Here is a 15,100-nt window from a genome sequence, read left to right as displayed (position 1 = left end):
AGAATTGTGATAATGTCATGTGGCACTCCATATAAGTAGGAAGGAAGAACATTTTGTTACTTGTAAATAGGAGTGTGAAAATCACATGTGGCACCCCTTTGTTTTCTGAAAAATACTAACAAAAAAATCAAGTACAAAAAATATAGCACAAAAAATCCAGTACAAAAAAATACAGCACAAAAATTCAGTACAAAAATATAGCACAAAAATGTAGTGCAAAAAATATAGCACAAAAAAATCTAGTACAAAAAATATAGCACGAAAAATTCAACACAAAAAAATATAGTACAAAAAATCCAGCACAAAAAATTGAGAAAAAAGAAATTTTAAGACAAAAATTTCAGCAAAAAAAATTTAGCACAAAAATATAGTACAAAAATCCAGCATAAAAATGTTATACAACATAGAAATATAACATATTTTTATGGGTTTTTTTAGTCGTCATATTTTATGTATCAATATGATACTCAAATTAAAGATAAAAATGCTCGATTTTATGGTGAAAACGTTTAAAAAACAAGGGTGGAATATGTATGTGTCTTGTATATGGAGAGAGAGTCAATAAATAGGATTTTCCCCAAATACCTTGCACTCCTCTTTTTTCCTACATTTTCATCTTAACTATTGATTTGAAAAATGAATGGTTAAGATTACTTCTCATCCTACTTTGGTAGAATGAACTTTTCATCTGATGTTACCGCTATATATAGCTATGTATATATATATATATATATATATATATATATATATATATATATATATATATATATATATATATATATATATATATATAGAGCAACCATGAATGGCTTTTGGCCCCCAAGGACGCAATTGCTCTCCCCTTCTTATTTCTAGTGGACGTCGAAGAAGATTGTGAATATAGAATTGCAAAAATTCTTGATTTCAAAAGAATGTGTGTTCATCGTTCGTGTACCCTTAGAATGACGAAAGTCCAAAGGGTTTTTGATACAGAATTTGGTTTAGGTGTGGAATGGTAAATACGTGAATCAATGAATGAAATCATCATTCATTTTTTTTTTTTTTTCAATTTAATTCAACCATATCCTGATGACTTTAGAAACTTCAGACATTTGGCGCTTAAGAGCATTCACATCCAGCACCCTAAAAATATAAATACATTCCACTAAAAAACTTCTATATCAATATATTTCCACTAAAAACAAATATTTTTTCTCTACTTTTTCCAACTAAATAATATTTTTATACCTTTATCATTACATTTTTCTCTCTCCTTCACTCACAACCACTTTCAATATATATTAAAAAATTATAGTGGATGAAGAGTGTCTCTGAAAAATATACAGATGAACAGTAACATTTTCTCTCTCCTTCACTCACAACCACTTTTTATACTCTTTATATTTTAAAAACCCCACACAGATTTTGATTCCCAGGATGTGAATATAGCATCTATGTAAGGTATCCGATCATAAGAGGTTCACCCAACTGAACCGATTTACGTAACCAACTTCTTATTAAACACTGACTGAAAAAATATTCTAGTCATCATCACAACATAAATGAAGTAAAAAATGTGTCAAATACAGGGGGTTAAGAAATTAACATCTACACGAGTGAAAGTTCACCGGCCGGGGTTGATCTCTTCACAAGCTTAGCCCATGATTCATTCGTCTCGGTGATAACCTTAAGAGCATAATCCTGTTATGCATGCAGAATTCAGCATTAACATGAAGTAGTTCAATATTCACTAAAAAATAAAATTTAAATATGTTCAAACTTTATGTGACCGTGACCCGGGTCGAGTATGTGTACCTTACTAGCTGCTTTGTTGCCAAGACCAAAGTTGTTTGCAGGTTTTCCGTCAGGGATCTTGTAGTCCCTGAACCAGTCTCTGATTGCGGTAAGAGTACCCTACAGAAAACCGATTTGTTAGTCACAATGTAATACACAATCGATTGGAGTTATGTTTTATCTCTAACTAGAGGCGTAAACCAGCCAAACTGCTCGAGATCGGGTCACTAAAAGCTTGAATCGAGCCCGAGCCTAAAAATAAGCTAAATTGTTTGTAGTATAGAAATTTTAAGAGTAAATTACAAAAATCGTCTTTTATGTATGTCATTTATTGCAAACTGTGTCCTTTATCTTCAATAATTACAGAAAACGTACTCGATGTTTGCAAACCCTTGCAAGTTATGTCCTTTAGCCCTAACTCAGTTAATTTTTCGTGGTTAAATATGGCCAAATGGACCCCACATGAGGGTATTTTGGTCATTTTACTCTCATGTGGGGTCCATTTAGTCAGATTTAACCACAAAAATACCTTCATATGGGGTCCATTTGGTCAGATTTAACCACAAAAATTAACTGAGTTAGCGCTAAAGGACGTAACTTGCAAGGGTTTGCAAACATCGAGTATGTTTTCTGTAATTATTGAAGATAAAGGACACAGTTTACAATAAGCGACATACATAAAGGACGATTTTTGTAATTTACTCAAATTGTAATTATAATATAAGAGGCACAAACTATTCATCAACATACCGGAAAATGTTTCTCAACGTCCTCAACATCATTAACAAGTGAAGCCCTTGGATCATCCAATGAAATTGCAATAATTTTCCAATCAAGTTCTCCCTCATCAATCATAGCTAGACAACCTAACGGTTTGACTTTCATGAGTTGACCAATCTTCCCACGGCTTTCACCAATTTCAACTACATCAACTGCATATATCAAATAACAAACCAAGTAAATAAAGCTGGAATACGTGCTATAATTTAGTTTCAGCATATGAACCGACCAAGTCTGTGATACAGTCATTTAACATCAAAGGGAACACAGAAATAGCATAACTAGATTCAGATTTACCAGGATCATTGTCTCCAAACGCTCCATCGACCTCAGTGTTTGCAAATGATGGATCTTCCCATGTTTGTGGAAGTAATCCATAATTCCAGTTGATATTATACCTAGGAAACAAAAGTCAAATGAACATATTGCAAGTGTACAATATTTTAATTTATGGGTACGGGCCCAGTTTACTTGATTGTAAAATTTGGCTTGGCAAATAGCAAAACTGTTTGACAATTAATCATTTTGCATAAGGTCGCTTTTAATAATTACAATAAGTGTCATCTTGTTTAGTACAATCATGTTGTAATGATGAAAATGGACACGTATTGGCCCAAAACGTTAATGTCAAAACTGATATGGGTTTAACCCCTTGAAGGCCACCTGCTCAGCGTAGCTTGTGGTTGCAACGAAAATAAAGGGCTTACGGGTAGTATCTAAGTTTCCCTTTCTTTGTATCCTGTTTAATGGGAGTGAATACTTCGTCAGTAGCAACCTCCATTTTTGCACTTGATTCTTTAGGAATTTCACAAATGAAATTGAATGTTCCATCACCCACGTGCAACGGTATATCATGCCAAGGCGAAACCTGAAACAACCAACTCACATTATCATCCACATTCCACACCACTTTCACAATCAAGCATCACAGAAAACATTTTCCGTTGATCATGAAAATTGGGAATGATCCAACAGAAAATACTGTAAATCACATTTCATTTCAATCATGAACATCTTAAGAATTTTCACTCAAATTCAAAGTCACAAATCAGCTGGCTTTTAATAAGCGTGACTAGGCCTGAGGTGAGGGTGAGGGTGCTGGCTTTGGACTAGGTGAGGCGCATCATGTTGTACGAAAGGCGAAGATGCGGCTCGCCTTTTGCAAATAATGAAACAAAAATAGGCGCTTGAGGTGGGCTTTTTGTACAGGGTGCATCATGATATTGTACATATAGCTTTTTAGATATAAAATGATATATAGAGCTATTTTGATAATCGAAACCTACGAAAAATTCAAAATATCCAAATAAATAAACGGCGCTTCGCCTACAAAAAGAAGTGAACTTTTTGTGCTTTATGCGTAGCGCCTTGGTTCGGTTTGGTTATGGCACACACCCTAACCAAAACCGACCCACAACTTTCAGTTAACCAGTTATTGCTTAACCGAACCATCTTAACTGTTCGGTTGTGTTAATTCAGTTTGGTTAATTCCGTTATTTGCTCTTTTTAAAGCCAAGCAAATAAGTCCATTTGACCTCAAACATTCACACAACTTGTCTAATTTCAAATCCAATTAGGATTATGCCACTACTACACTCAATTCATTTTACACTTAAAATACATTCAATACCACAATCAAACCCCTAGAAGCAGAAAATCAACCTTTTTGCCAGAATTGTCGAGGAAGAAAACTCTGTAATCCAGGGTTTCAGGTAGACCTTCCTCCTTGATCTGGACATCTGGTCTGTAAAGGGCCGAACAAGCAAAAGTCCTGTTTTTGGAAGCTAATTTGAAGCAAAAGCTTACGCACTGAGGTTTGAAAAAGGGAGATGCAGCGGCTTTCAAGAGTAATGAAGAAGATGAGGCGCCAATGGTGGTGGTTGACGCCATGACTCTAGCAGCTGCCATTGATGACGGTAGGTGGCTGTTGGTAATTTCGTGTAACTTTTAGAAAATAATTTTTATCAATTTGTCAAACAAACTGAACACAGCGAAAAAACATGTACACGAGGTTCGATTCTAAACCGTTTCCACCAGTGATCTCATTACAATCAAAATAGGTTATAATAAAATTAAAGAATCGTGACATCCAAGAAAGACACCTTGGTTCAACGAACGATCTCGCTAGATGATCGTTGACCACGAAATCATATTTGTTCGTTTGAAACTATTTCAAACGAAACCTTTAAATTAAAGAGAAATAAAGTTCATAAACTTTACTTACCTTTTTGCGTAATTGAAGAAACACGAACTTAAAGAGTTAAGATCAATTAGAAGCTACTCTTTCTCTATTTGCGACGAACAAGAAAAGCACCAAAATTGAAGATCGTATCCTATGTATCGTTTTCAACTTCTATGAAAGTATGACAAACCTTTTAAAAGCATGCCAACTTTTTCAACTAAAAAGTTCCGTATACATATTAATCTGATAGTTCAATCTTGAGATTTTTTGGGAGTAAATATATAAAAGATATATATATCTTTTATTTTAAACCAATTGTATTCTAAACACAACTCCTCCATAATTATCTCATAATTAACATTAACATTATATATAATATATATATTATAATTAACAAATTAATTATAATATTTATCCAGCTCTTCGTAATTATTCTAAATAATTACCATTTTCTTTTATTACGCTTTTTATTTCGTGATCCGGTGATTAACAATTAAAACACCGTTAAATGTTCGTTGCCCAAAGTGTAACTCTTTGGGTCGTACCTTGACGGCAACATTGAATTATAATCGACAATTGAACATTATATCCAACAATCTCCCACTTGGTCGATTGGCCGATTAAGTTTCAATGTAGACAATAGTGGGTGCCTAGCTGCATCATATTGCCCCCGGCAAGGTATGACATACTTATGTCAACTAATTCTTTGCACTAATCAAACCTTTGGTTATGCAAATACTATAGCCCGGGTTATCGACTCATTTATCCCTCTGTATTGAACACTTGTTGAACATGAGACATGGATCCAATTCATTCTCATATATTATTCAACCATTTCTAATTTCGTTCCTGATTTGAAGTGGTTTATCAAACTATTACTAGTTCGAGCGTGGCCACGCGTTTAACACCAGTTCAAATCAACGAAAGGCGCCAGAGTGTTCCTCTCCTAAGTATAGAAGCACAGATCCCTTTGGCTACAAACAACTCCCACTAAACTTCAGATCATTCCCAAAACTATCCTTATTACTGCCAGTTACGTACAGCGTTAGATAGAATCAAAGAGCAACCATTCATTTAAGTTAGTTCTAGTATGTACCGCGGGTCTAAGGATACAATAATCGTACCTATTCAAAATGTCTTATGACTAAGATCCATGAAGATCATTTTGAAACGAGTTACGCCCAATATGTTTCAACTAATCATATCAGTGAATATGGTTCTCAACACTTTGAGTATCCATTATATGGATCAACCATCTAATTCACAATAGTCTTTTACCAGATTGGTTCTCACGAATCTGATAGACTACGGACATTTTAGAATACAATATTCATAGATACCTAACGTACTAATATTTGAACACAAATATAATAGTTTAAAAGACATTCAACCATTAAATTCAAATAAACATAAAATATTGTTTACAGTTCAAAATGCACCAAATTACTAAATTACAAAATCAAACCCACTGTCTAGCATATCTAAGACCTATACTATCTGCATGCTTCTCGTGTTTCACTTGAGGTATAGGCTTAGTAAACGGGTCCGCTAGATTCTGATCAGTATCAATTTTCTCTACTACGATGTCTCCTCTTTCCAAAACTTCCCGTATGTAGTGGAATTTTCTGAGAATATGCTTCGTGCTGTGATGCGACCTTGGTTCCTTTGCCTGAGCAATTGCACCTGTATTGTCGCAAAATATCTCGATAGGCTTCTGTATGCTTGGTATAACTTCGAGATCAGCAATGAACTTTTTCATCCAAACAGCCTCCTTAGCAGCTTCTGAAGCCGCTATATATTCCGATTCAGTGGTCGACTGGGCCACCACGCTTTGCTTAGAACTCTTCCAAGTTATAGCACCACCATTTAAAGTAAAAACATAGCCTGTCTGAGATCGTGAATCGTCACGATCCGTTTGGAAGCTTGCGTCAGTGTAACATTTTACTTTCAGCTCTTCTTCCAAACCGCCAAATATCAGAAACATATCCTTAGTTCTTTTTAAGTACTTTAGGATATTTTTCACAGCAATCCAGTGACTTTTACCAGGATTCTGTTGATATCTGCTAGTCAAGCTCAGAGCAAACGATACGTCCGGTCTAGTACATAACATGGCATACATGATGGAACCGATAGCAGAGGCATATGGAACCTTTTTCATATCCTCTTTATCTTTGTCCAATTTGGGACACTGATGACTATTTAGTACGGTTCCACTTGCCATTGGCAAGAGACCCTTCTTGGAATCTTGCATTGAAAAACGTCGAATGACCTTATCAATATATGTACTTTGACTAAGTCCAAGTAGCCGCTTAGATCTATCTCTATAAATCTTTATTCCTAGAATATAAGCAGCTTCTCCAAGATCCTTCATTGAGAAACATTTACCAAGCCAGGATTTAACATCCTGCAGCATTGGGATATCGTTTCCAATGAGAAGTATGTCATCTACATACAGGATTAGAAAAGTAATAGAACTCCCACTTGCCTTCTTGTAAACACACGGCTCATCTTCGTTTTTAATGAAACCAAACTGTTTGATTTTCTGATCAAAACGAAGATTCCAACTTCGAGATGCTTTTTTCAATCCATAAATGGATTTATTCAATTTGCAAACTTTCTTTGGATTCTTAGGATCTACAAAACCTTCAGGCTGCTCCATATAGACATCTTCTGTAAGATGTCAATTTAGGAACGCGGTTTTGACATCCATTTGCCATATCTCATAGTCATAATACGCGGCTATGGCAAGTAGAATCCTAATAGACTTAAGCATGGCTACTGGCGAGAAGGTTTCCTCATAATCAACTCCTTGAGTCTGAGTAAAACCTTTAGCAACCAAACGAGCCTTATAGGTTTGCACATTTCCATCCATGTCTGTTTTCAACTTGAAAACCCATTTACTTCCTACAGTCCGACATTCGGGAGGAAGTTCAACTAAATCCCAGACTTGGTTGTCATACATGGATTGCATCTCGACGCCCATGGCTTCGAGCCATTTTTCAGATTCGTTACCTGAAATCGCAGCTTTGTAGGTTGAGGGCTCTTCTTGATCTATTATCAAGACGTACCTATCAGGTGAATACCGATTAGGTTCATGACGATCCCTCGTACTTCTGCGGACGCCTAGTGTTACATCAGATTCCTGAATCCTCTCAGGTTCAGGTTCAACAATATTTTGTTGAGAGGCAGATTCGACTATTGGTTGATTAATTTGTGGTTCTCGAATTTCCTCAAGATCCACAAGATTATCTCCAATTCCTCGCGCCATAAGCTCATCCTCCAGGAATGTTCCTCGACGCTTAGTGAAAACTCTATTTTCAGTAGGATTATAGAAATAATAACCAACCGGGTATGCATATCCAATGAAAACAACTTTTTCACCGCGAGGATCAAGTTTGTCCGAAGACTCACTGGTAACATAAGCGTTACATCCCCATATGCGAAGGTATGAGACTTTAGGTGGTTTACCATGCCACATCTCATATGGTGTCTTTTCTACCTTTTTAGTAGGAGCAATATTAACAAGACGTGTAGCGGTTTCAAGAGCATAACTCCAAAAGGAGTGTGGTAAGTTTGTACGACACATCATTGATCGAACCATATCTAATAAGGTTCGATTTCTCCTCTCAGACACACCATTAAGTTGTGGTGTTCCAGGTGGAGTTAGTTGGGATATAATCCCACACTTCTTGAGATGTTCATCAAACTCTTGATTAATGTATTCACCACCTCGATCGGATCGAAGTGCCTTAATCGTTTTCCCTAGTTGATTTTGTACTTCATTTTGGAATTCTTTGAATTTTTCAAAGGTTTCATGTTTAAACTTCATAAGATAAACATATCCATATCTACTATAATCATCAGTAAATGTAACGAAGTATCTTTCCCCGTTCCTTGACATAGTCCTGAATGGACCACATACATCAGTATGTATGAGTCCTAACAGGTCTTTGGCCCTTTCACTAGTTCCGGTAAAAGGGGCCTTATTCATCTTGCCACTTAGACAACATTCGCATAAATCATAAGTCTCCTGGCCCGTGGATTCTAGAATCCCTGCAGTCTGGAGCTTCCTCATGCGATTGATGTTAATATGGCCAAGACGACAATGCCAACGATATGTTTGATTAAAGCTAGTTTTAACACGTTTAGAGGAAAGAGAGCATACCATATTATTTGATCTATTGTTAGAAGTATCTATTTCATAGACACCATTGTGAGGCTTAGCCTCAAAATAGAACACACCATTTAAAAATGCAGAAATGTTACCATTAACAATATCAAAAGCATAATTAAAACCTTGTTCTCTTAAAGCAGAAACAGAAATAATATTCTTAGTCAAACTAGGAACATAAAAAACATTGTCTAAAGAAATAAACAATCCAGAAGGTAATTCAAGAATAAATTCTCCAACTGCCTTCACAGCAACATTCTGCCTGTTCCCAACGTGCAGCTCTAAGTCACCCTGCTTCAGCTTTCTAATCCTTTTTAGTCCCTGCAAATCATTACAAATGTGAAAACCACATCCAGTGTCAAACACCCAAGATTTGCTCGAAAAGGAAAATAGATCAATAACATGTATACCTGAGGATTCTCCTATTTGCAGCTTCTTAAGCTTCAGCTCAGCCAGGTACTTGGGACAATTCCTCTTCCAATGCCCGATCTCATCACAGTGAAAACACTTGGCATCTTTATGAGGCTTTGCCTTCGGAGTAGCAACCTTTTTGCCTTTGCCCTTGTCTTGCTTACTCGCCTTGCCTTTTCCCTTGGATTGCTTCTTCTTGGAAATTCTTCCTTCCCTGATCGCCAGCACTGGATTGCCCTTAGTTGGGATGTTTGTCTCAGCAGTTTTAAGCATCTGATGCAACTCTGGGATCGTTCTTTCCCACCCATTCATGTTATAGTTCATTACGAACTGATGATATGAATTGGGTAGCGAGTTAAGGATCACATCCGTAGCTAACTCATTACTAAGGGGTGCGTTCAGACGCTCCAGTTGATCAACGAAAGACTTCATTTTCAGTACATGAGAACTGACCGAAGTACCTTCCTGCATGCGACATGTAATGAGAGATCTCATCACCTCAAAACGCTCATGACGAGCTTGCTGCTGAAACATGTTTTTCAGCTGCTCACTCATCTCATATGCGCCCAAGTTTTCCAGATTCTTCTGAAGTTCTGGAATCATCATAGCAAGCATAAGACATGTCACATCTTGGGAATCATCAACATGTTTTTCCCATGTCCTACGGGCTGCACCCGTATTAGCAGCAGGTGCTTCGGGAATTGGTCCTTCAAGGACATAAGCCTTTTTCTCCGCCCTGAGAACAATTTTCAGGTTGCGGTACCAATCCATGAAGTTAGAATTATCAAGTTTAGCATTTTCAAGGATGGACTTAAGCGAGAATTTGGTGTTATCAGAATTGTTTGTAGACATCTGTAGAATTTAGAAGAAAATTTTATTAGTAATTTTCATGCATTAACCTAATTCAATTTTGACCCAAGATATACAAAATTTTAGGAATTAGGATGAGATCCCATCTCCCCATAACTCAGTGAATGGACTTAGCACTCTTCACTGGCATAGATTGAAGGGTAGGTGACGATCACCAATTGTGTCAACTACACAATTCTCGGTTTGGGGTCGCATGACGAGTGTTGTCAAGCATTGGTACGTTAACCCCAACTACACCCACTTTCACAACCGTAGAAGACGAATGCAGGGTAAACACTAACATTCGCTCTCGTGTCGCAAAAGTGATATTTGTCCTCAAATCAGAACTGTAGCCCGGCCCATGTAAGCATGGAAATCGCGGAACTACCCCTAACCAAAACCGTAGGCCTGGATGCAGGGTAAACACTAGCACCAGGGGTTCGGATAGATCAGTTCGGGTGTTCTTAATTTAGGGTGGCGTAGAATATCGATTTTAATTTGGGTTATATTTTAAAATTACCAGTTCGGGTCGTTTTAAAATACTTGTACGACCTATGGCATGAACATAGGCTATACAATTCCTTTGTAAAAATCAATTTTACGTTTTAATTTGTGACGACTTGAAACACCTTTCAATCACTCGACCGATTAATTTTAAATACCCTATTTAATCTAAGTTGGTCGTGTCGCAAATTTATTTTAATTAATAACGTTTATTAATTACGGTTTTCAAATTAACTTTTAATTTTTGAAAAACCAATTTTGATTTTTGTATTTTAAAATAAACTGTTTATTTTAATTACCTATCCAATACTTAATAAACCTTTTATTAAAATTGTCGTTTTAATGATCGTGTATTAATTATTAATTTTATGTACGTAACAAACATCTCATGGCAAAACACATAATAAAATAAATAAATATGCAATTCCGGGTTCAGATTATGTTCGGTTCATTCGAGCCCAAGAACATGAACCGAGCCCATTAAATGTAGCACAAACCCTTTTGTACTCCCACTTAATCTTGGATCAAATCCAAAAAAAAACTTTAATATAAAAAAAAAACTAATTGCTTTAAATACTGTAAACGAAAAGTTAGAACAACCTTTTAATTTTATTTTTAAAATAAAGTGTTTAGTTATGTTTTTTTTAATATTTTAGTCTGGTATATATTAAAAATAATTATTTTAATATATTCGTTTTTCTTTAAACTAATTTAACGCGTGTAGCTCTAAAAACAAATTTAGTACACGTGTTATGAAAAACGATTCTAGACCCGAATTTGCATACTACGATCATTAAGCTAAACGAAATAGGTTAAGGCCAAATATTTTGTCAAAGAGAACTTTGACAAGCGTTCATGTTTGGCCTTAATAAAACTTGCCTATAACTATTATACGTGACAGGATCCTATGCCAAATCTACTCGATTTTAAGCATGCAATCCTATAACTATTTTATAGATCTACAAACACATCTATAAAATAACCTACTTTGATTTGTAAGGTGGCTCTGATACCACTGTTGGTAATTTCGTGTAACTTTTAGAAAATAATTTTTATCAATTTGTCAAACAAACTGAACGCAGCGGAAAAACATGTACACGAGATTCGGTTCTAAACCGTTTCCACCAGTGATCTCATTACAATCAAAATAGGTTATAATAAAATTAAAGAATCGTGACATCCAAGAAAGACACCTTGGTTCAACGAACGATCTCGCTAGATGATCGTTGACCACGAAATCATATTTGTTCGTTTGAAACTATTTCAAACGAAACCTTTAAATTAAAGAGAAATAAAGTTCATAAACTTTACTTACCTTTTTGCGTAATTGAAGAAACACGAACTTAAAGAGTTAAGATCAATTAGAAGCTACTCTTTCTCTATTTGCGACGAACAAGAAAAGCACCAAAATTGAAGTTCGTATCCTATGTATCGTTTTCAACTTCTATGAAAGTATGACAAACCTTTTAAAAGCATGCCAACTTTTTCAACTAAAAAGTTCCGTATACATATTAATCTGATAGTTCAATCTTGAGATTTTTTGGGAGTAAATATATAAAAGATATATATATCTTTTATTTTAAACCAATTGTATTCTAAACACAACTCCTCCATAATTATCTCATAATTAACATTAACATTATATATAATATATATATTATAATTAACAAATTAATTATAATATTTATCCAGCTCTTCGTAATTATTCTAAATAATTACCATTTTCTTTTATTACGCTTTTTATTTCGTGATCCGGTGATTAACAATTAAAACACCGTTAAATGTTCGTTGCCCAAAGTATAACTCTTTGGGTCGTACCTTGACGGCAAAATTGAATTATAATCGACAATTGAACATTATATCCAACAGGTGGAGAAATAGGTTTCCAAGTGGATTGAGTAGACTGGTAGGCTCTTTTTTTTTTTGAAAGGTAACTGGTAGGCTCTTTATGAAGGGATCACAAGTGGTATATTCTTTATTTCTTTTTGAGAAAAATGCCCGGATAGTACATGTGGTTTCGCCTTTTTTCACCTATAGTCCCCAACTTTCTAAAATTACCTGAATAATCCCCAAGTTTTCAATTTTTGTTCCCGGATAGTCCCTGGCGTGGATGAAGGTTAGTTTTTTCAGTTAAGTGAGTGTGAAATGACAAAATTACCCTTACTATCAATAAAAATAATTAAAACTCTCAACCAATTATAATGTTAAAAAATAGTAGGCCCCATCTTTTCAATTCCCCACACCCACCCCTCTTTTCCCTTTCTCTTCTTTCTCGTTATTGTCTGTATTAGTGATCATTGATTAAGCCACCACCACCATAAATTAAACAACCACACCACAGCCATAAGACTACAGAATTCAAATAAAAATTCATCAAAATTCAAAGTCCAAATCAGATGATTGGCCCCATTGTTCTTTAACTTAAGTGTGGTATTTTTTAGAAAGATCTGACCATAGGGACCGGATCTAATGCTGTCCATGGTACCAGGCTCCAGATCCATGAGAACAACACAAGGGACATACCGACCACCGGAAGCTTCATTGAAATAGACGTTGATACGTTCGAGCTGAAGATCAGAGTTGGATCCGGTGTGGCGGCCGATGCGGTCGATGGTGTGTTCGGTGCAGATGACTTCCCAGAACTTGGCGCCGATTTGGTTGCCGCATTGGCCTCCTTGAATGTGTAAGACTTCTCTCATGATTGATTTGGATGTTGATGAATGGATGATTGTTATTGGGGGTTGTTGTATGATATATATATTATACAAGGGTGTTATATAGATAGAGGTGGTTAATGGTGGGAGAGAGATAACATAGGAGAGTGATGGGGTTCGTGTGGTGATGGAGTGACGGTGGTGTGGAAATGAGGCCCAAATGGCGCCAGGTTAGTGAATGTCTTTTTTTGGGGGTTTGAAAGTTTTGAGAAGTGTGGTTTTTTTTGGGGGGGTTAGTGAATGTTTCTTAAACGATGGTGAAAGATGGAGATGGTGTTGGTGAAAGGTGGAGGTGGTGGTGAAAAGTGGAGATGGTGGTGGTGGTGGTGGTGGTGGTGAAAGGTGGTGGTAGATGGGGAAGATGAAGTGGGTATGGTGGGTCCCATATAAATTCTAAAATATTAGTTATATTTCTTTTAAGTTTTTAGTTATTAATTTGACAGTAAGGGCAATTTTGTCATTTCACACCCACTTAACTGAAAAAACTAACCTCCATCCGCGCCAGGGACTATCTGGGAACGAAAATTGAAAAGTTGGGGACTATAGAGGTAATTTTAGAAAGTTTGGGACTATAGGTGAAAAAAGGCGAAACCACAGGGACTATCCGGGCATTTTTCTCTTTCTTTTTCTAAATAAGTGGATTTGTTAACGAGAAAAATGTTTGGATAGTCATGTAGTTTAACCATTTTTTACATTTAGTCTCTAACTTTCTAAAATTAGATTTATATTCCTTAAGTTTTTGAATTTCGTTCCTGGATAGTCCCTGACGTGGATGAGAGTTAGTTTTTGGTGTTAGGCGTGTATGAAATGACAAAAATACCCTTACTGTCAAATTAATAACTAAAAGAGTAAATTGTCATTTTAGCCCTTGAGGTTTGACCAAAATTGCCACTTTAGTCCAAATTGTTTTTTTCTTGCCATTTTAGTCCAAATAGTTTTGTTTTCTGCCATTTTAGTTCCTGACTTTTGTCATTTTCATCCAACCCACTAACTCCATTTAAAAATTTTAGTTAACTTAGGTGAATTTTGGTTAAACCACATTTTTCTTTCTTTTTTTTTTTGTAGGTACGATGATTTGGGGATGGTGTTGTGCCGGTATACAGTGAAGATGATGGCATGGTTGTTGGTTTTACGATGATGGCGGTGGTGTTGGTTGATGACGTGGGTGGCGGAAAAGTGGCCGGTGGTGGTGGAAATGGTGGGTACTGATGGTGGTGGGGTGGGTGGGTGGTGACGGTGCAGGCAGGTGGTGGGGATGAAAGAAGGTTGTGATGAGGTGGGTGGTGGGAGGTGGTGGTGGTGGTGGATGAAAATGGCAAAAAATGACAAAAGTCAGGGACTAAAATTGCAGAAAACAAAATTATTTGGACTAAATGGCAAGAAAAAAACTATTTTGACTAAAGCAACAATTTTGATCAAACCTCAAGTATTAAAATGACAATTTACTCTAACTAAAAAGTTAAAAGAACTATAATTAATATTTTACAATTTATGTGAGATCCACCATCCACCCTACCTACTTCATCTTCCCCACTCCACACCAGCACCACCATCTCCACTTTCAGCCTCCACCATCTACCCCTCACACCCCTACCTCACTTCACCGTAACGATCACTACCACAACCATCCCGCCAACTAAGTACAAAGTCTAGGGGCAAGGTAAATATTTTGAAAACTATGGTGATATGGCGCTAACTTCCAGCCATCTTTTCGAA

The 15,100-nt window shown here is 36.2% G+C and overlaps 1 protein-coding gene across 1 annotated transcript; it reads right to left on the bottom strand.

Moving 5' to 3' along the window:
- Positions 1–1,476: 1,476 nt before the first annotated feature.
- LOC110877994 (soluble inorganic pyrophosphatase 6, chloroplastic) lies at positions 1,477–12,610 on the bottom strand. The gene is made up of 7 exons (XM_022126242.2): positions 12,544–12,610; positions 4,216–4,477; positions 3,261–3,421; positions 2,851–2,951; positions 2,524–2,705; positions 1,795–1,893; positions 1,477–1,680 (listed from the first exon to the last, which is right to left on the bottom strand). Exons 2-7 carry the CDS (start codon positions 4,459–4,461, stop codon positions 1,588–1,590), a joined length of 882 nt encoding a protein of 293 aa, XP_021981934.1. The 5' UTR covers positions 4,462–4,477; positions 12,544–12,610; the 3' UTR covers positions 1,477–1,587.
- Positions 12,611–15,100: the final 2,490 nt, after the last annotated feature.

Source organism: Helianthus annuus, chromosome 9 (genome assembly GCF_002127325.2).
Source record: "Helianthus annuus cultivar XRQ/B chromosome 9, HanXRQr2.0-SUNRISE, whole genome shotgun sequence".
In the NCBI taxonomy this organism is placed as follows: Eukaryota; Viridiplantae; Streptophyta; class Magnoliopsida; order Asterales; family Asteraceae; genus Helianthus; species Helianthus annuus.
This window is presented reverse-complemented; position numbering and strand designations above follow the sequence as displayed.

Excerpts from the sequence above, each read along its gene's own strand:
- LOC110877994 (XM_022126242.2), bottom strand. The coding sequence starts at position 4,461 with ATGGCAGCTGCTAGAGTCATGGCGTCAACCACCACCATTGGCGCCTCA. Across the intron at positions 3,422-4,215 it reads TCGACAATTCTGGCAAAAAG|GTTTCGCCTTGGCATGATAT; the intron begins GTTGATTTTCTG and ends TGGTTGTTTCAG. Across the intron at positions 2,952-3,260 it reads GGGAAACTTAGATACTACCC|GTATAATATCAACTGGAATT; the intron begins GTAAGCCCTTTA and ends TTTGTTTCCTAG.